This window comes from Lissotriton vulgaris, chromosome 1_2 (assembly GCF_964263255.1).
Source record: "Lissotriton vulgaris chromosome 1_2, aLisVul1.2, whole genome shotgun sequence".
NCBI lineage: Eukaryota > Metazoa > Chordata > Amphibia > Caudata > Salamandridae > Lissotriton > Lissotriton vulgaris.
The window spans coordinates 128,630,705-128,652,906 of record NC_141686.1 but is presented as its reverse complement, the minus strand read 5'-3'; the positions used below and the strand labels follow the sequence as shown (position 1 = coordinate 128,652,906).

The window sequence follows — 22,202 nt, the reverse complement described above, 5'->3', positions numbered from 1 at the left end:
GGCAGAGCTATTAGTAGGAATTCAGTCTTGAGGGCGTTCAATTTAAGATGATTTTCTGCCAGCCATGTTTGGGTATTCTTAAGAGCTGTGTTAAGTAATTTGATGTCCTCTAGGGTGTGTATCTTTCGTTATAACTGTGTATCATCTGCGTACATGTGATATTGCACGTTAGATGATTCTAGAATTTCGGTGAGAGGTTCCAAGAAGTGATTAAACAGTGTTGGGGATAGTGTGGATCCTTGCGGTACCCCCAGGGTTACTGGGACAGGCTTGGACAGGGTGTTATTGACTTTGAATTGTTGTGTCCGGTTTTGGAGAGGAGAAGTGAACCAGCTATCACTACACCAGATAGGCCCATTCTGTGTTTCAGGAGGTCTAACAAATTTGCGTGCTTGACCGTGTCAAAGGCCGAGGAGGGATCAAGTAGGATGAGTAGGCAAGATCTATTTTGGTATTTGCAGCGCATCATCGATGATGTGTGTCATGGCTGATTCTGTGCTATGGCCAGCACGGAAACCTGACTGGTGTTTGTTGAGAAGGTCAAAGTGGTCGATATGTTTGGTTAGCTGTAGGTGCACACATTTTCCCAGCAACTGGGCTACGGTAGGGATATTGGAGATAGGGCGATAGTTGTTTAGGTCTGTGGGGTCTGCCGTGGGCTTCTTAAGAATGGGAGAGACCTGGCCCACTTTGAGGGTGTCTGGGATGCATCCTTGTTGAAGTGAACTGTTTATGATCTTGGACCAGAGAGGTAGAAGTAGTGGAGTAAGGGCTTTGACTGCTTTTGCCGGAAGCGGGTCGGAAGGATGATTAGCTGGGTTCAATGCACTGAGAATTTTGCCTAAAGCATCTTCGCAGTAAGTAGATTTCAGTAGTTTGTAGTCTATCACTTCCGATTTCAGTAGTTTGTAGTATCACTTTCAATTTAAGTAGTTTGTAGTCTATCGCTTCTGATTTCTGTAGTTTGTAGTCTATCGCTTCTGATTTCAGCAGTTTGTAGTCTATCGCTTCTGATTTCAGCAGTTTGTAGTCTATCACTTCTGATTTCAGTAGTTTGTGGTATATCACTTATGATTTCAGTAGTAGTGATTTCAGTAGTTTGTAGTCTATCACTTCTGATATCAGTAGTTTGTAGTCTATCACTTCTGATTTCAGTAATAGTGATTTCAGTAGTTTGTAGTCTATGACTTCCGATTTCAGTAGTTTGTAGTCTATCACTTCTGATTTCAGTAGTAGTGATTTCAGTAGTTTGTAGTCTATGACTTCCGATTTCAGTAGTTTGTAGTCTATCACTTCTGATTTCAGTAGTAGTGATTTCAGTAGTTTGTAGTCTATGACTTCCGATTTCAGTAGTTTGTAGTCTATCACTTCTGATTTCAGTAGTAGTGATTTCAGTAGTTTGTAGTCTATCACTTCTGATTTCAGTAGTTTGAAGTCTATCATGTCTAACAATGCAGCCTCAAACGTGGTCCACATCCGAGGTGCCTGCCATGTGACCAGGATGCGTCTTTTAAATCTCAGCTCAGCCTTCGATTTTGATCTTAGAAATTTAAAACAAGCATTGGCAACAAAAAAAAACAATGGGTCTGGTGCTGGCTACCAATCTTTAAGCTTGCCCATACTTGCTTTGTTTAGACATGGCTGATAAAGTTTGAGGTTGGGGGAGCTGCCGGGCCCTCGCCGAAATAAAAGAATACGAAATTGGCTAAAGGCAGACTATTTTTCCAAAATGCACACTTTGCCAGAGTAACCTCTGGCATTAGGGGAGCTATTTTGTGTTGAGATGTGCTCCTTATAAAAGAGAAGAATGCTATCACTCACATTGAGTTAGCCATTGACTAAAACGGGCTGGTCCTTTACTGTAGTGGGCTGAAATAAAATGTGAATGACACAATAACAGACCAACAGATGAAGAGAACTCCCTGGAAATCCCTATCTATCTATCTATCTATCTATCTATCTATCTATCTATCTATCTATCTATCTATCTATCTATCTATCTATCTATCTATCTATCTATCTATCTATCTATCTATCTTTTTTGTGCAAAATTAAAAGGTGTCAGTTGTTAGACCTAAAACTGGTGACAAGTAGCCTCTGCCTTGCTGTGGCATCCTCGCCTATCAGCTGACTTCTGTATTTATTTGTAATGTAATTCAAAGAAGTCGTTGACTCCGAAATAGAATGACTCTCAAATGTGTACGTAAAATTTTACAACTTTCACTCCCAACCCATACCTGAAACTCTGTGCATGACTATCACAGGAGGTCTCGCAGCAGTAGGACTGCAACAAACTGTGAGGCACATCTATTGGTTTCTCAGAAATGTGGTTTCCTTTTTGTTCCTGGGAAATAGATGTGATTTGGAAAAGGCAGCATGCAGCTGTTTGAAGCAAAGAGTTAATTTTACGCAGCGAAAGTGTGTGTAGAGGGGCCAGTGCCTACAGCAGACCAGGAACTCTGTGCAGTGAATGACAGAGAAAATGAAAAGTGCTGTTTACGGACAGAAAAGAGAGATAACCAAGAACAGACTCACGGCAAACTTGACTTGACAGCTGTCTTCGCCTAGGTAGCAGAGGTCCCCCGAGATGTTGGTCTCCAGCCACACGTGGTCTCCATTTATTGCGTTCTCCTGTGGACCAAAAACAGACATGTCACAGCCATCCCTAGGGTAGTGCTTCACAGGCAGTGGTATTATCTGTCACTAGTGGGATACTCTCCGGGTCAACTAATTTCAATGTATCAGTCGAAAAGAACGCGTACGGTCTAACTTTTGCCCACATTTGTCAATTGTTGCTCCAAAACTTATGAACCTCTTACCTAAGCCTCCCTGGGTTATCAGATCTCTGATACAAAGGCTGGAAGTCTTCGCTTTTCATTTGCATCGCAGCTAACCTTAGAATGTGAAAGCAACATTTTAATAGCATGGTATGAAAATCATAGATCAGAAAAGTAGGAATGCGAATAATAGTCGGTGCATTCTTAAATCCAGATAGGTTCTTGTACAACCTCACAATCATTGGAACTAACATCAAAGAAGATCCTACCGAGTTCCTGACCTTTTAAGCTGCTTGTAATTTCAGCTATTATTCTCCAGATATTACTAATTCCGATTAAGTTCGTCTTTCACGCTATGGCCAGGCTCTACACATAGGAAATTCAACCTCATATGACCATTTTCAATTTACCCTGCTATCAATTTGGGTAACACACCAGGAGACCCCTCTGAGTGAAAGGCATTGGCTTCTTGTCCAGGCCATATTAGAAATGTAAAATCTGACGTCAGATGTAGATGGCTATCAATTTTGGTACCACATCTTATCTGGGGTCATTGCTCAGCAACTTGGGAGGAGTGTAGGGAGTAGGGAACAAACCAAAAATGGAAATATTTCAGTCTCCTAATCTATTATACACTGGTGCTAGAATCAGTTAATATAACACCTTTCCCAACTCAGAAAACAATCTGACCTCTAGGCATCCACGAAAAAAAGTTAACTCGCATTTTCCGACTTCATCTTAACTAAATTTGCTTTGAGTCACTCATTTGAGTATATCCTATTCTAGCCTCTCTCCAGGCTAATGTTTTGAAGTAAACTTCTCAGCTTCAATGAATCCAAATGTTTTTCTTCACTACTGTAAAACTGTATTGCAGATACAGCAGTGCAATAGAAAATGGATAGTAATTAATAAATAAAAACGACATAAAACATCATACATAAAAGTATTCTCGAAGTAGAGGAATTCTGTTTTATTATAAAATGTTTGGGTGCCACTACATTTCTCAGTGGCAACTACAAATGTTACCTCCACGTTTACTAGAAAAAGCAACGTTTGCTCAATGATTTACTATGGGGTTTTTGAAATGCATTTGTTTGATCTTTAGATACTATGGGGACACCTTCCTGCACAAAAACAATGCTCTAAAGCTGTTTCGTCTTTCTACAAGTGCTGCAGAAAGCAGCACACGTAAAAAAAAAAAAGAACAAATGAGGAGAAATAAAAATATTTGTTCTTGCTACGCCTCCCAGGGAAGGTGTAGCACTCTGACGCATGCCCAGGTCTCTAATGTAAGTTGTTCTTCAGATGCTATAGCTCTATTACGACAAATTAACATTTTGTTTGTGTTGACTGCCTCTTCCACTGTTTAATCTTCTACTGTAAAGCGCTCCGAAATCCTCGCGGGTCACGTTCGCACAATACAAGACTTTATAAATAAAATAAATAAATAAAAATAAATCTGGGAATGCTTCAGAATCGATTGGTGGATGTGTGGGGATACCCACGCTCCACAAATGGAACGCCTCCCTGGGCAGAGTAAGTAAAGGAAGCCACTTTCGCTGCCTTGCATTACTCCAGATTAACCCCGCCACGAAAGGTATCTCGAGTGGCTTGTTAAAGCTCATTAGAGGATTTGCATTGCCCTGTGTGGCGCAAGGGCAACACAAAACCCCTTGATGAATGTGACCCTTGATGTTAGAAAAAACTTGGAGAAATGTTTGAATTTCTTCTATATACGAGACGAGTACACTTAAAAAGACACTTCAAGGCATGTAAGTAGAAAAGACCCTGATATCATCTTGTACTTTTAATACTCAGAATAGCAATGTCAGCAAGTTATTTAACAACAAAAGCACTTCCTGCATAAAAGGTTAAAAATATAACTCAAAATATTTTCAATAGGACCATCGACTCTTTGCATTTGTTTTGAGGTCAATCAGGCAAGTTAGCAAAGCCATACCAATATAATAAAGAGAGAGCCCAAACCTTTGAGGCGGGTAATCTCAGGAACCACAGCACCAATCACAACACCCAATACAGCGTTGGAAAGGGCAGTTGCAGCAGAAAGACATAGGCTATGCAGACGCCAACCATATACATTTAAAAGGTAAAAGAACCGTGCCAGTAAAGTAGTCCCTTGTGGGCGTGTCTGTGTTGTGCTGTGGGCGTGTGCTGGGGGCGTGACAAACGCTGAGGGCGTGTGGTACGTTCCGCCCTTCATGCCATGTCTCATATCATGTGCTAATCCCACCCTGCTCCCTTTAAATACCGCTGCACCCCATAATCATATCCCACCCTTACTCCTTAAAATACCCCAACACCCTTAAACACTAACCCATCTTAACCCTATAAATATACGCTGTACCCCAAAACCTAAACCTATCCCTAAACCCTAAAAATACCCCTGTACCCCAAAACCCAAACCTAGCCCTGAACCCTAAAAATACGACTGTACCCCAAAACCCAAACCTACCCCATAACCCTAAAATACTCCTGTACCTCAAAACCCAAACTTAGCCCTGAACCCTTAAAATACCCCTGTACCTCAAAACCCAAACCTACCCCTGAACCCTAAAAATACCCCTGTACCCCAAAACCCAAACCTACCCCATAACCCTAAAATACTCCTGTACCTCAAAACCCAAACTTAGCCCTGAACCCTTAAAATACCTCTGTACCTCAAAACCCAAACCTACCCCTGAACCCTAAAAATACCACTGTACCCCAAAACCCAAACCTACCCCATAACCCTAAAATACTCCTGTACCTCAAAACCAAAACTTAGCCCTGAACCCTTAAAATACCCCTGTACCTCAAAACCCAAACCTACCCCTGAACCCTAAAAATACCCCTGTACCCCAAAACCCAAACCTAGCCCTGAACCCTAAAAATAACCCTGTACCCCAAAACACAAACCTACCCCTGAACCCTAAAATACCCCTGTACCTCAAAATCCAAACCTAGCCCTGAACGCTAAAAATACCCCTGTACCCCGAAACCCAAACCTAGCCCTGAACCCTTAAAATACCCCTGTACCCCAAAACCAAAACCTACCTTTGAACCCTAAAAATAGCCCTATACCCCAAAACGCAAACCTAGCCCTGAACCCTATAAATACCCCTGTACCCCAAAACCCATACCTATCCCTAAACCCTAAAAGTACCCCTGTACCCCATAACCCAAAACTATATCTGAACCCTTAAAATACCCAAACACCCCAAAACATATACCTCAGTACCCCAAAACATATACCCCTATACCCATACTTATCCAAACATTAAAAAAAAACATGCTTTTACCATTCATTCATTTACAACGAATTTCGTTGTAAATGTATGCGTGGTAAAAGCAAATAAAATGTAATGCCATGCGTTATAATGGCATTGCGGAGTCATGGTACTTTCGTAATGAAAGTATGCGGAGTGATGGTATGCGGAAAGAAAGTTGCGGAATAATGGGTTTTTACCCTCCCCCGGTAAGTACATTGGTGGCACAGCTGCCCACATCTCCAGCAACATACTCATATTTTTTCACCACCCATTTGAAAAATGCACAGGTCTCTCTCATTGATGGCCAGCACCGACATACACTTTTAGACACACCTCCTACCACAAGTTCTAGAATTGCAAACTTTAGAGCTGTGGAGCTACGTTGGAATCTTGGCATCAGCTCAACATCCTGTGATTCCAGGCAAATCGCTTTGTCTCCCCGTGCCTACCACAAATTAATGTGTTCTTCTGTAATGTAAATTGTGCTCATGCCATGTTGTCGAGTTTGCGCTACATAATATTGCAAGGAAAAATAAAGTAGGGAAACTCGAGTTCACACACTACTGAACGCGCACTCTTAAGTGCATCAGCAGTGCACTGTGAATCGGAGGGTTTCACAGGTCTCTGACAGATAAGAAATGCTATCAAAACGAAATCCTACAAAACAATATACTACTAGCCGGCAGCAATTCATACCCGGACAACGTCGGGACGGGCTGCTAGTATGCAATATAATTTGCTGAAGCTCTTTCCGTCCCTTTATTACACTAGCTACTTTCTGTATTAGTTTGACGCAATCGCGTACGTTGGCATTACCTTCTTCATTTTATCATATGTCAGTCAACTCACATAATCTGCTAAGGATGTTTGTCATCAAATTAACTCCCTTTGGACTTGCAGGCTAATTGAGCACTAGCTTCTGAATCTACAGCTCTTAATATTTGCCTAGAAAAGGCATTTCGTTTACGTGCATTTACTTTCAAATTAGAATTTGCACCATTATTAAAACTTAACATTACAATGACTTGGCTCCAATTATCAAACTATACAAGAGTGGAGCGGGAACAGTAAAGCTGATCAGTTCAAGTAATGGTAAGATAAAGTAATAGTCACGGTAAGAAATATCGCCATGCCAAACTGTAAAAAACTAGTTTTTTTAATCGATTTTTCAAAGGTTTTCCAGCTTAAGATTCAATTCACAAAGCTTTTATGGGTTACTAGCTTGAATTACTCTCTGCTTAGGTGTGCCTTTGACTTAAATTTCCAGAAGTAAGGCAAACTCACGAAAAGTGATTTGTGTATCTGGTTCTAAATGTTTTCAAATTAAACTTAAAAACATATAGATTGCTGGGAGCAGACCTGGAAATGCAAAAAAATACTCTGGAGCCCTAAAACGTTAGGATAAAAAAGTGGCAGTAGAAATGGGGCGGGATCATGAAGAATGTTGTCTGACAGTCAACACATTCATTTTTTAAAACTCTGTCACCAAGGAAATTGGCAACAAGTACAAATGTCTGGGTTACTTAATTGGTCATGAGGAGACTGCATTTAAAAATGTTTAAGGGGTTATGGCAAAGATCTTTGTGTGCCCAACAAATACCAATGTAATAGCAGTAAGATACCTCTGGTGATTAATGCACTTGCTGGAGACATCTGTGTGTTGTTTAATTACAGATTTGACTCATCATAAAATAGTGTGACTCCTGCAAATCACACTCTGTAATACGTAGGTCACATATTTAAATTTTATGAAGGTTGCTCAGTGGCTCACTGTTCGGACTCCAGAGTTACTTGGGTCAAAGGGTACAAGTCTTTGCAATGTAGCTGAGTGTGCTTAGGGGGTTATGAGCTAGTACCAAGTAGCTGCAAGTGGCCTGCAAGGCAAAACTGTACACCCTTCCTGTTCATTGTCTCAGTCTTTTGTTATTCTTACGTTACTAAAAAGAATTCCTTTTACTAGTATTAAACACTTATCATAAGTCATAAGTGTTTAATACTAAGTGTAAATGATTACTGGCGTAATTATTCATATAGACCAATGCATATGACAATACTACAGTGTATTATATCATATGATACAAAGTTGGGAAATGTTTAAAAAAATGATACCTCCAAGTTATAGAATCTCTTAAGCACTTGCAAAAGTGACAAGCTGTGTGTCTTACGTCCTCTGTGTCTTGGCATCAAAGTTGGCATAACTTTCTCAATGAAACATCCAGGCCTATATACCTGCCTAGTCACAACCATCAACTAAGGCCTTCTAAATCAAGTCTATGTTTTAACACAAGGCAGCCATTAGGAAGTCAGCAAGATTAAAAGCCTGTCAATATACAACCCTTCCTAATAAGGTCTACCTAGAAATATCACAGTGAAAATCTTCTACCCAGAGGGGATATATGAGGAGGTAACCAGCACCAAAGTCATATCTTACTAAATGAATGAGTGAGATCTCATGAAACAAAAAATCAGTCTCTAGCCTTCGCCACAGTTTAAAAAGTTTTGTTTAAGTGCCTCTTGGTTTTAATAAATGCATTTTGCAAAAAGTAAGTCCGACCTACCACCTTTGTTTTAACTTTACACAATAAACATATCAGGCCTATGGCATTTGACCTAACTTTTCCCATGAACCAATCAAGCTTTCATCCCTGACTTGTTGCTAAAACCAAAAGAGGCCCACTTTATTGCATATAAACTGGCAAACACCAGGCACACAGTCATGACATTATAAATAGAAGCAAAATTACAGTTGGCAAAAATAAACAACCCCTTTGAAAAGGACCTAACAAGGATTATCACATTGCAATTGTTTGTCAGCGGGATTACCCAACAGCAAAACCCTTGACTACTATAGGAATCTATTAGATTCCACATGACAAAATATCTATGTAGCCATTTTAAGACACTGTAATGAAAATTCACATTTAAAGGTGTATTGGTTTTAACATAGACTCTTTACAGTAAACTGGAATGGCTTATTTTATTCGTCATAACTCTTCATAATAAATATATGAGGCTTACTGCCACTTACATAACTTTTCCCAAATGAACGAATCAGGCTCATCGTCTTTATCATTGATTTGTCAGCAGAAGCAAACTCTGGCCTACTGAATTCTACGTAAGCTTTCCCAGAAGGCAAAACATTATAAATATACAGAAAAATGCAGCTGGCAAATGAATATTCAATCCCTCCTAAGAGGGTTAACAAGGATTATCAAAGTGCAAATCTTCTATCTGCAGGATTTGTCAAAAGGAAACCAGAAAGGGAAACAAACACCAAAAACCGTTACAGTCTACAGTAATCTGTGAGGGTCCATGCAACGCAATATCTGTCTAACACTGTGTAATAACACATATGTTTACAATAAATAAGTCAGACCTACTGCGCCTGTCACAAGTTTTCATAATAAAAAGAATAGACTGAAGGCCTCTGACATAACTTTCTTCCAGTGAACCAACCAACCATGCATATTGCCTTTAGTACAGGCTTGTCATCATTACCAAACCAAGTTTTCGGTATTCCCCATAAGCTTTCCCGCAATGCAACTACTGCTTTACAGTTATAACATTACAAATATGTACAAAAATACATATATGTGCAATCAATATACAGGCCTTCCTTAAATGGCATAACAAGAATTCTCAAAGTGCACAACTTCTATTCAGAGGGTTTTCTCAGAATGGGTAACCAACACGAAACCCTTGCATACTATGGTAATCTGTAGCAAAAAAAACTGTCTCCAAGCTTTAAGACAGTGTAATGGCATTTGACCCATAAATACTCTTTGGTTTTTAACATTTGCTTTCCACAGTAAAAAAATAAGTCAAGCCCATTAACTATTTTATAACTTTTCATAAAAACACATGAGGCCTTGAGCCTTTATAAATGGGGTGCAACAAAATCTAAAAAAAGTTGGTCGCTGGCCCTCTACAATTACTTGCACCTGTATGTGGCAAATACACTTATTCCTGTTTATTGTCGTAAGTAAAACAATAATAAATGTTTAAAAATATTTGTGTGTTGCTTGCAAGAATGTCTCAGCTTGGCTGTCACAAGGCTTAAATTTGTGTTTTCTTGATATAATGTTTGGCTGTGCTGAGCCTTTTCTTGAAGCCTCTAGGTGTCCAGCCTAGGCATATGGCACATCTGTGGTAATGGGCATTACTATTTTGGAACACCATGAAATCATCTAATGACTTGTTTGCAAGACATTGTTTACTGTTCAGCATTTTTTTTTCTTCAATTGCTGTGTGCATTTCATTTTGTCCTCTCTTTCAACCTATTGTAAAGCGCTCTGATATCCGTCAGGATCTTGTTCGCGCTATATAAAACTTTATAAATAAAATAAATAAATAAATAAATAAATAAAGCTAATCCAGCAGGCTATTCCTGTAGAAGAGATCAAACTTAGAGATGAAATTACCTGGATTGAATACACCATTGGAAAGCTGGTGGATACCTCAAAGAAAAAAATTAGGTCAAGAATGCCAGGTTCTGGGAGCCATAGTACTAATAAAAATAGGAAAAATAGGAAAACCTGGTTTGACGATGAATGTCGGGTAGCTAAGGCCCAGATTAGACAGAAGGAAAGAAGACTAAGGGTAAGGTTTAATGTGGAATTATATCAGTCGCTCTAGTATTTAAGGTTAAAATATAAAACCCTAATTCGGAATAAAAAAAGAACATTTAAAAATAAGTGTTGGGTAAAAATGTTGGAGGTAATTGAAACTAGAGATGTCAAAGGATTTTGGAAATTAGTGCAAGAAAGTGTAGAATGTATGGTCCCGGAAGATCACTGGGAGGGCTACCTGGGAGAAATCTATGAGAAATGGCCAACGCAAGAAGAGCCCAGGATTCCAATTTGGCGACAGGTGAGGGATGACATAAAGGAATACTTCACCACAAGCTTTATAAAGAAAATTATAACAAGTATGAATCTTACCCGTGCTGCAGGCCCAGATAACCTTCCGGCAGTGATAATAAAAACTAGGCACGATTGGTGGGCTCAGTTCTTTGCAAATATGTTTCAGATAGTCTTGGAAACTGGAATTATACCAGAAAGTTGGAAGGGTGCAATCATAAGACCTATACATAAGAAGGGCGACCACAAAATACCGAAAAATTATAGGTTGATAAATCTCCTAGATGTAGGGGAAAAAGTCTTTGCCAAAGCCATATTGGGTTTATTAAAAGACTGGGCAGAGGAAAATCAGATTAAACCCCCGGAACAGGGAGGGTTTAAAGCAGGGCACTCAACAATCGACCATTGTTTTGCTCTCTGGGCAATAGCGCAGAAGTCGACGGAAGTACAGGGAAGTTTGTTCTGCTGCTTCGTAGTCTTCCGAGCAGCTTTCGATCTGGTGGATCGGGAACTGTTGTGGGAGACACTAACTAGTTTTGATATTCCTAAAGATCTGCAATGCCTAATTCAATTGCTCCACTCTAGGAACTGGGCCCAGATAATTTTAGATATAGACGGTAGATTAACTGGGAGAATTGAGATTGGAAATGGGCTGCGGCAGGGATGTGTATTGGCACCTCTGCTGTTTTCCTTATTCTTAGCAGGTCTGCCAAAAATGTTAGGGAATGTGATTGGAGCAAGCCCGAAACAAGATGGTAGGCATATTGCATGTTTGCTTCATGCCGACGATCTTGTGATCATGGATCAGACAGAAGTTGGCCTGCAAAGGAAATTGAATATATTTAATGATTACTGCTCCAGGAAAAAACTTGTAATCAATATGGATAAAACTAAAACCTTGAGCTTTGGTAGAAGGAAAGCCGGGTTCACATGGCGGCTGGGGACAGAGAAATTAGAATTGGTTACTGAATACAGGTACCTGGGGCCATGGTTTGAAAAAAGTATGAAATGCAGTGGCGTCACTAGGGGGGTGCGGGGGGTGCGGCCCGCACCGGGTGACACCACCCCAAGGGGTGACACCGTGAGCCTCTCGAAAACTTCTGTATTGGAACTCCTTAACTTCTGCAGTGCCATCCAATCCATCTCCAAGCGGGTAAGCCAGCATGCTGCGAGAGCTGTCAGCTGCAACGAACGCCCAACGGAGACGGGAGCAGCTGTCATGATGAGTGCAGCAGGGCAGGGACAGCGGTGGTAATAGCTTGTTTAAAACTTGATAAACACACAGTACCTCTCCTCGTACTGAGGAACATTGTCAGCTGGAGCAGGGGTCCAGCAAGGAACTTAGCGCTTAGAAATATGGCGCCTGAAGGCAGAGGAGCAGACGATAGGAGAGAGCACCACAAACCTGTCAAATACAGAGACGCAGGACTGTTGAAAGAACATTGCGCTCTTTATTTTATAGAGCAGCTTCGGGATTGGTTGGGCTGGGCTGCGGAGGCGATGGGAGAGGCAGTATAAAGGGAGTGGAAGGACTGTGAGAGGAAAGAGGAAAAGTGACAACGAGAAGGAAAGGGGAAGAATAGATTGGGAGGAAGGGAAGTAAAACAGAATGGAATACCTAGTAAGAGGAAGGGTAGAAAAGGCAATAAAGTCAAGCTAAAGAGTGGAAACATAACATGTATAAAGTGCGCATTCACCCAAGGGTATCTTGGTGCCGAATGACAGATGCTTCTTTTTACCCAATTCATTTTATTGACCTCTGAAGGATGAAAGGCTGAGTGGACCTGCCAGGATTTGAACCTGAGACCATGAGGTCTAACACAGGCCTCTATTGTGGACAGGTTAGTCCTCTGAGGCATCAAATCTAGAAAGAAGAGAGAATGTCATTGAAGACGAGGATAAAGAGAAAAGGGAGACAATGAAATAACAATGGAAGAAGAGAGAGGAGTGGGAGAAGGAGAAAGAAGAATGTGAGGAGGGATAAAAGAAAGGAGGAGCTGAGAGAAGAGAGAGGAGGGAGAATGTGAGATGGGGAAAAAGAAAGCGGTTCGGGTCAGGGAAATAGAAACGGAGTGGGGGAGGCGAGTGAGGATGAGGAGGGGAAGAAAAGGGACGAGAGAAGTGTGTAAGAAAAGACTGGGGAAGCCAAACAGCAGAGACCAGGGTGATGATCAGTCGGGTCGTTAAACAATAGTTCGATCCCCAAATAACGACAACCTGCTGAAGGCCCAGCATGCAGTAGTAGGATTGATTTACTCCTGCTTTACCTACTTACGACGCTCTTTCCAAACCCAGCAGCAGTGGTCGCATTAGTGATGGCAATGAGGACGGGATGGTGCTTTCGGTGTTGTGTGCAGTACTTGTGAAGCTACTGGAATGAGTGCTTCCCACTCCAAGAGTTTAAGTGCATGTGAATACTGTGATTGCAGCAAGTGAGACCAACATGAGCCAGCGCCAAACCCAGGGACACCCAAGATCCAGCCTGCACTGCCAGCCTCACCGTGAACCAGTGCCAGGTACACCTGATTCCCAGCCTTCGCTGCCAGTCTCACCATGAGCCAGTGCCCACCCAGGGACACACGAACCCCAGCCTTCATTGCCAGTCTCACCATGAGCCAGTGCCCACCCAGGGACACCCAGCCTTTGCTGCCAGTATCACCATGAGCAAGTTCCCACCCCGGGACACTCGAGCCCAGCCTTCGCTGCCAGTCTCACCATGAGCCGGGGCCAACCCAGAGACACCTGAGCCCCAGCCTTCACTGCCAGTCTCACCATGAGCCAGTGCCCACCCAGGGACACACGAACCCCAGCCTTCATTGCCAGTCTCACCATGAGCCAGTGCCCACCCAGGGACACCCAGCCTTTGCTGCCAGTCTCACCATGAGCAAGTGCCCACCCAGGGACACCTGAGCCCCAGCCTTCGCTGCCAGTCTCACCATGAGCCAGTGTCCAGCCAGGGACACCCGAGCCCCAGCCTTCGCTGCCAGTCTCACCATGAGCAAGTGCCCACCCCAGCACACTCGAGCCCAGCCTTCGCTGCCAGTCTCACCATGAGCCAGGGCCCACGCAGGGGCACCTGAGCCCCAGCCTTTGCTGCTAGTCTCACCATGAACCAGTGCCCACCCAGGGACACACGAGCCCCAGCCTTCACTGCCATGAGCCAGTGCCCACCCCGGGACACCCGAGCCCCAGCCTTCGCTGCCAGTCTCACCACGAGCAGGCGCCCACCCAGGGACACCCGAGCCCCAGCCTTCGCTGCCAGTCTCACCATGAGCCAGTGCCCACCCAGGGACACCCGAGCCCTAGCCTTTGCTGCCAGAATCACCATGTCGATCACCTGGGCAGGTCAGTGGAAAGCAGAAACTGAGAAGCGGATCCTCTCACAAAGAATAAAGATCAGCGCACGTCCGTTTGGCTTATGAACAGTTCTTAGATATAAACAGAGAGTTTGGAAACCCAGCTCCAGGGTCAACACAATAAACATATTTTCTCTTTCGAGCCAGGTGAGAGAAAAGGCTTTATTTTTCTTTATGATAATGTGCCGTCACCAACTTTTGTAACTGGGGAACTGTGGTCGAGTCCTCCTGACACCGGCTGAACATCCTGTGATGTGACTCTCGGCAAATCAATTCATCTCTTTATGCTTAAAAAGGACTCGGACCTTGTGAAATTTATCTGGTGTTCTTGCAGAGTGCTCTGGTCAATTTCATTTGTCTGAGTTTGCAACATATATACAAAAAATAGTAGTGCATACATGCTGACTTTTTTCACTTTGGAAACTGTTTTTTACGCCCTGCCACTTTTAAATCTCATCAGCCACCACTGAGGCACGCGCTGCCGTCCAACCAATTACAAAGCTAATGGAAGTGAGCATTCAAAATCCGCGCCTCACCAGCACAGTGCGGCAGCCCAGAGCTCAAACCTGTAACTGAAATTCATTAATAAAAGAAATTACGCAATATCATGGGGGGCAATATAGCAATGGTGGTTTGCCGGATACGTTTACCTTCCATGAAAGGTGTTAAGTCTCAGGACTTTTTATCTTCTTTGTGCCATGCCATGCTTTATGCTAGAGCGTTATTTGGCACTGGTGGACTTGGAGGAGGTCCATCATGGGGTAAGTCGTGAGGGGGTGACACCATGAGTTACCGCACTGGGTGACACCAACCCTAGTGACGCCACTGATGAAATGGTCCACCCATCTAGAGGCATCAAAAGTAAGAACTATCGCATCAATTAGTGGCTTGAAATTGTTTAACAAAGCCTATGGTCAGATGTCAGACAGACCAGTTCTAAAAGCTTATTCGGCCATGGTACCTCCGCAATTTCTGTACGGCGCAGAATTGCTATACCTGAGCGGTAAAGAGAGCTAGGATGTTGAGGAAGGTAAAGACCTAAAAAATCTATTTATACTGCCCTTGTCAGCCATGGTCCAAGCAGTAAGACTAGAATTAGGACTTACTTCATGGGGCATTCTAGCTGGTATGGCCCTACTTCGATTCTGGCAACGTCTAGGAGTAGACGAAGACTCCAAAATTTCACAATGGTGTAAAACCGAAATACGGAATAGCGAATTAAAATGGCAAAAGAGACTAGGGCGATTATGATGAAGCTATGTCACATGATGGAGGTTAAATTGTGCCCTACGACCCTTATGATTAGTATTGACAAGAAGATACTTAAGACTTTGGGGAAGGAATTATCCCATGAACAGGACCAAAAATTACCTTGCAAATAAAATCTCAGTGCATTTTATGTTCAAAGCATGGAAAAATGAGCAAAGCTTTCCCTATATTGATAGGCTACTGGACTGCCGATTACGAAGTGAGGTTCTCAGGGTAAGAATTGGGTTGAACCCATGTTATATGAATAATGTGGCAAAACACGTAATGACCGATAAGACGGGAAGATGCACTTGTACCTTGGGCACCACTTGTGACTTGTTACATATTTTACTAGATTGTCAGAAGTTTCCTGACTTACGAATTATGTTTTTAAAACCGATTTTTAAGAAATATGAAATTAACTCTAGGGCCCAGGCTGTAACTTTAATGACTGAAATGATCCATCTAGATATTGCTGTTGCTATTGGGAAATTTATGCAAAAAGTGAAGGCATTCCTTCATACCTTTTCTAATGAGTTTTAGTAATAATTTAGCTCCAATCAGAGTTACTGGAGGGTTTTATATTAAATATGTTTGATACGTTTTAGTGTGTTAATGAAGTGTCCTTTTTAAGAGAAAATTTTAATAGTATATGTTTTGTTTGTGGACCAACGGTCCAAATAATCGGGATTTTAAAACTGAAACAGTCCTGCTGTACTGTGCATAAGTTTTCCCACACGGCAAAAAATGCAATACAAGCACTCTTTTTAACCGCATGCGCGCTAGCGGAATTCCGCTCGCACGCTGGGTTTTAAAAAAACGCACTTTACGTGACAAGCTGGGCTCGTCGTCAGCGTGCGAGGAGGCTACGCCTTGACGAGCTCAGCTCGTCATCAGCGTCGAAGGGGTTAAGCAGATGCACACAACTTCTGTGCAACAAAAATCTGTACTTGATGAAACAAATATTTTGGAGGAACCATAGCCTCAGTCTCTGTAGTCATAAAATTACAGCATATGTACACAATTACAGTTATTAAAGCATTATACAACCCTTCTAAACCAGCGAAACACAAATTCTCAAAGTGCAAATCTTTTTACTCGAGGATTTATCAAAAGGAGTAACCACTCCAAACATCTTGCCTACCATATTAATCTGTGAGATTCCATGTAACAAATTACATCTAAAGCTTTAACACAGTGTAATGACTATCCACCCTTCAAGACCTATTGGATTTAACAAACGCTACTCACAATAAATAAGTCAAGTCTACTGCCTTTGTCATAACGTTTCATAATAAACAGATCAGGCCTGTAAGCTTGATCAATGGCTAAAACTAAATCCTACTGTGCTGATCGTAAGCTTTCATGTTCATGTTCTTATATGTTCTTTTACAATCATTGTTGCTATTCTAGATTTTGCCTGATGAAGGCCTGTTAAACCCGAAATGCATTGGAACTAAAAAATGGGATATAATCACAAATTGAAGAAATGATTAATGATGGATGAGTGAAATACACTTGTTTACCGTTAACAAAAATATGGAGTTTACTCTTGAATACTTTGGATGAACATTATTGAAATCACTAAACTGGAATTTTGGTCACATGATCAGGATAGTGCCCAGGGGGACATACTCACTGGAGTAAGGTGAAGCCTTTAGCTGATCGTAAGCTTTCCCACAAGGCATGAAATGCAATAGAAGCACCCTTTTTCAGTGGAAGAATACATGAGGCGAATCAAAATCTGTACTGAAGAGAATCAACATTTGGCAAACCAAAGCCTCTTTCTTAATAGTTATTTTTCTTTTCTATTGATCACATAAGGTCATTGATGTAGTGCTGTTAGCACTCTAGCTGTCGCACGCACGCATCCCCTCATCCGCAGGCCAGGCGTGGCCTGCGGGGAATCAATAAATGGAAGGCGTGTGCTCGGACACGTCACTTCCGACTAGCATTGGGTGTGAGGCTGACTGGTGTATGTTGCGCGCCTCCACTCCTGCGCTAGCGATCAGCCAAGGCCTGGTCCCCTAAACCCTACAATATTACACTGGCGACGAGTGGAGGGGGCCCAACACTCGCCCGTGCACCAGCACCAAACGGAGCAGTCCGCTCCTCTTCCGCGGCGCCGACCGCGCATATCCTGGCTCCTACCAGTGAGCCTGCTGCTGCCGGAGCTCTTCTCCCTGCCACTGCCCTGCCTGCTTGCTGGGACCCGACACCCACCCTCTGGCTGCCCTCCGGTGAGGGTGCGAGCCGTCTGCTGGTTCCTGCGGTGTCCCGGTCTGGAGTTTTGCGACGCCTTGCCGAACCTCACGCATCTCGCGTGGTCCGCGGCACCGGCGCCCTGCCAAACCTCATGCATTTCGCGTGGGAAGCGGGAAAACGCCCTACGAACCCTCACCCATATCGCGTGCACCAAATTCTTGGTTTGCTGCGTCCCGGGGGTGTGTGCCGACGCCTGGAGGGACAACTGCCAACACCCTGGAAACCTGGAGACTCGTCTGGAGCAGTCCTGACCATCCCGAGGCTGGCCAGGCACGGCGCACGTGGCGCAGGAGGAAGCCGCGACACGGGGAGAGCGGATGGTGCGGATCTTTGCACAGGTACACGTGCTGCTGCGAATTCCTGAGGGGACTGCCCAGACCAGAAGCTATCACCGCCCTAGTTGGGAGTCGGCGTCATGGGGGATGGAGATGCGGCAGCGCCTGTCATTAATATCCCCTTCCAGCATGCCGCAGGCGGGTCCTTCCACCATTCAGCGAAGCAATCGACCCGTCCACGGCCTCACCCCGCTGGAAGATTTGGCTAGAAAGACGTGAGAACTACTTTGTAGTCACACGAGAGACGGATGAGGCAGTCAAAAGATCCTTACTACTCCACTACGCAGGGGATGAGATCTTCAGACTTTTCAAACACCTCCCTAACGCGGGTGCGGCGACCAGCTATGCTGCCGCGGTTACCGCTCTCAACGGACATTTTGACCCCCAAGTGAACGTGGACTTCGAGGTATTCAAGTTGGGACAGGCACGTCAACGAGACGGAGAGACTATGGATCAATTCCACACGAGCGTCAGAGAGCTGGCCAGTTCCACCGACGAGGACCAGCCCAGAGCCATAAGGAGGCAGCTGATCCAGGGTTGCCGGGACAAGAAATTGAGAGGCCAGATTCTCCGTAAGCCCGGAATCTCTCTGGAAGACATCCTTATCTTGGCCAGATCCCACGAGCTCTCGGAACAGGCCCTGCATAAAACCCCGATTAAGGCGGAAAGCATCAAGATAGAACGCGCGGACGCCGTGCGGCCTCGGGCACGTGGTCAGGCAAAGAAAGGATATCGAAAGAAGTCACCTCAGGCTCGCTGCGGATACTGTGGCCATGAGCCACACGCGGCCAAGGACTGCCCGGCCCAGGGTCAGACCTGTGGGAACTGTGGGATACCAAACCACTTCGCATCAGTCTGTCGCAGGAAGGACCAGATGAGAAACCCTAAGAAATCATGGACACCCACTAAAGCAGTCCGCCAAGTGTCACTAGCTGACCCGGCCCCGGAGAAGTCAGAGAAGCACCTGCCCACGGTCTATGATGATGATTCGGACTCGGAAGACGAAGAGGCGTTTGTCATCTCCTTCGCCCGGGAACTCAAGCAGCGGAGAAGACCACAGCCAACCTGCGTGGTACAAATGGGACAAAGCGAAGTGAAGGCTATCATTGATACGGGGGCCACTGTCAATGTGATGGGACTACAACAATTCAACAAGCTGCGTCCCCGCCCCGAGGTCTTACCATCTAAAACGAGAATCTTCGCCTATGGCGCGGATACACCCCTACCTCTCAAGGGGAAGATCGTGATACCCATCCGAGCAGATGAGGAGGAAGTAGCGGCAACAATCCACATCATCAACCGGGAGGCTGACACCTTACTGAGTAGTCATACGGCGGAAGATCTGAAATTGATAGCCTTCGCCAACCGGATCCGGGCCCACCAAGTGTATGAGTTGCTGGAGCGTTTCCCTGAACTATTCAAGGGACTAGGGTGCATCAAATGTGACCCCATTAAACTCCACATTGACAAATCGATCTCCCCCACAGCCCTGCGCCACCGCCGGATACCTTTCCACCTCCGACCCCTGGTGGAGAAAGAACTTGAGAAACTGGAGAATCTTGGAGTTATTGAAAAGGTGACTGGGCCGACCCCATGGGTTTCACCCATGGTCATCGTCGAAAAACCTAAACAGCCGTGCGAAATCCGGTTGTGCATTGATATGAGACTACTGAACACAGCCATCCGGAGAGCGAGGCACCTGACGCCCACGATGGACGACATAGTGGCCGACGTGAATGGCTCAAAATGGTTCTCCAAAATTGATCTTAACGCTGGATACCATCAACTACCTCTTGCGGAGGTGAGCAGGTTCATCACGACATTCAGCACTCACCTCGGCATCAGGCGCTACAAACGCCTCAATTTCGGCATCTCGTCAGCAGCTGAGGTGTTCCAAAACACCATTAGGGAACTCCTATCCGGGCTGCCAGGAGTCATCAATGTCAGTGATGACATCCTAATACACTCGCCCACTGCATCTGACCACTACAAACACCTGCGGAACGTCCTGAAGAGACTAAGTGCATATGGAGCAACACTCCACAAAGACAAATGTAAATTCTTTCAGTCATCTATTGAATTATTTGGCTACATATTTAACCAGGAAGGAATTCAAGTTGACCCGAGAAAGTCCAAGTCCATCAAAGACGCCCCAGCGCCCAAGTCACCAACGGAGGTGAGAAGCTTTCTCGGGATGGCCACATACTGTGGCCGGTTCATACCGGGTCTAGCCACAAAAAGCGAACCCCTACGAGCCCTCACCAAAACGGACGCCGTTTGGCAGTGGGGCACCAAGGAAAATGAAGCATTCCAGAGCATCAAGGATGCCCTCCTGGAAAACGCCACACTCTCCTACTTTGATCCTGGGAAACGCACCGAGGTTATTGTCGACGCCAGCCCGGTAGGCCTGGGGGCAGTCCTGACTCAGGAGCACAAGCCCGGACAATGGACAGCACTAGCGTTCGCTAGCAAGGCATTGACCCCCACTGAGACCCGGTATGCCCAAATTGAGCGGGAGGCCCTGGCGATCAAGTGGGCCTGCAGCCATTTTCACCTTTACCTACAGGGCCACCCATTCGTCATGGTCACAGATCACCAACCCCTAGTACACCTCTTCAAGGGCACAGCCCCGCATCCACCACCACGCATTGAAAGATGGGTGATCCAGCTGCAGTCGTATGGAATGGAGGTGGTGTATCGGCCAGGAGCCAAGAACCCGGCTGACTATCTATCACGCCATCCACTACCTCAGGAGCCGACATCCACCGATGACGACTGCGACGAGTACGCCCGATGGGTGGCACTCACATCCTGCCCCCGATGCATGACCATCAGTGAAATCAAGGAAGCGGCCGCTGATGACAACCCATACATGAGATCGCTGCAAGCTAACCAGGAAGGGACCTGGGCCAATTACCTACACCCCCCCAACACCTGGACGGCAGCGGACAAGGAGGCCCTCACAAAGTTCTGGCACGTCCGCCATGAACTCAGTGCCACCGACGATGGCGTGCTACTAAGGGGAACACGACTAGTAATACCACAACGCCTTAGGCATCGAGCTACGCAACTCGCTCATGGCGGCCACCAAGGCACAACGAAAATGAAGGCCCGCATGCGGGAGAAGGTGTGGTTTCCCGAGCTGGAAACTATGGTGGAAGACTATGTGAAGAACTGCCTATCTTGCCAACTGACGGGTGACCCGGAGAGGCCGGCCCCGATCATCACGGAGGCGGCCTGCACCACACCGTGGACCAAAATAAGTGTGGACTTCGGGAGTTTTCCAGGAGAAGGACACACACTGGTGGTCATTGATTCATACTCGAAATACCTGTTCGTTGAAAGAATCAACTCCACTGCCTTCACACACGTGGGGCCAGCATTAGAAAAATTATTCTCCATGTTTGGATACCCAGAAGAACTGAAAAGCGACAATGGACCACCGTTCCAGGGAGCAGAGTTCGCAACTTTCCTGAAGGCCAGAGGCATCACCCACCGGCGCATAACACACCAATGGCCGCAAGAAAATGGGGAGGCCGAAAGATTTATGCGAACTCTAAATAAGATGTTTCGGATAGCGATGGTAGAGCAAGCAGACCCAGAACGGAGACTGCATGACTTCCTATGGGAATATAGAGGGACCCCTCATTGCACCACCCAGAGAAGTCCGTGGGCCCTTATGTTCCAATGACAACGCAGAGACCTCCTTCCCACTGCCCCGGGGATGGCATCGACCCCGAATGACACAGAGGAAACCCAGGAGCGGAGACGACAGAACAATCAGCGAGCAAGTCAGCGTCGAAGAACAACACCACGACGGCTGTGCCGGGGAGACCAAGTGGTCATACGGAACCGACGTCCTGGAGGGAAGTTCCAGACGCCCTACGAACCGGAACCGTGGACTGTGACAGCCACAAAAGGGACTATGGTGACCACGCGCAAGGAAGGGGAAGAAGTTTGGAGAAACACCTCGTGGTTCAAAGTGATACCCCCTGGGCTGGCCAACAACCCGGAAGCGGTGGACAACACTGGGGCATCGCCCGGGGCCCTAGCGCAAGAGGAGGAGGACAACTCGCCAGCAGGGACCCAAGAA

The 22,202-nt window shown here is 45.0% G+C and overlaps 1 protein-coding gene across 2 annotated transcripts in view; it reads right to left on the bottom strand.

Moving 5' to 3' along the window:
• DGKI (diacylglycerol kinase iota) overlaps positions 1-22,202 on the bottom strand; it is a 689,048-nt gene that overhangs the window by 546,765 nt on the left and 120,081 nt on the right. For both annotated transcript variants that reach the window (XM_086952973.1, XM_086952974.1), the window contains exon 3: positions 2,536-2,631. In XM_086952973.1, the coding sequence (XP_086809099.1) occupies positions 2,536-2,631 (96 nt within the window). The remainder of the gene's footprint in view (positions 1-2,535; positions 2,632-22,202) is intronic.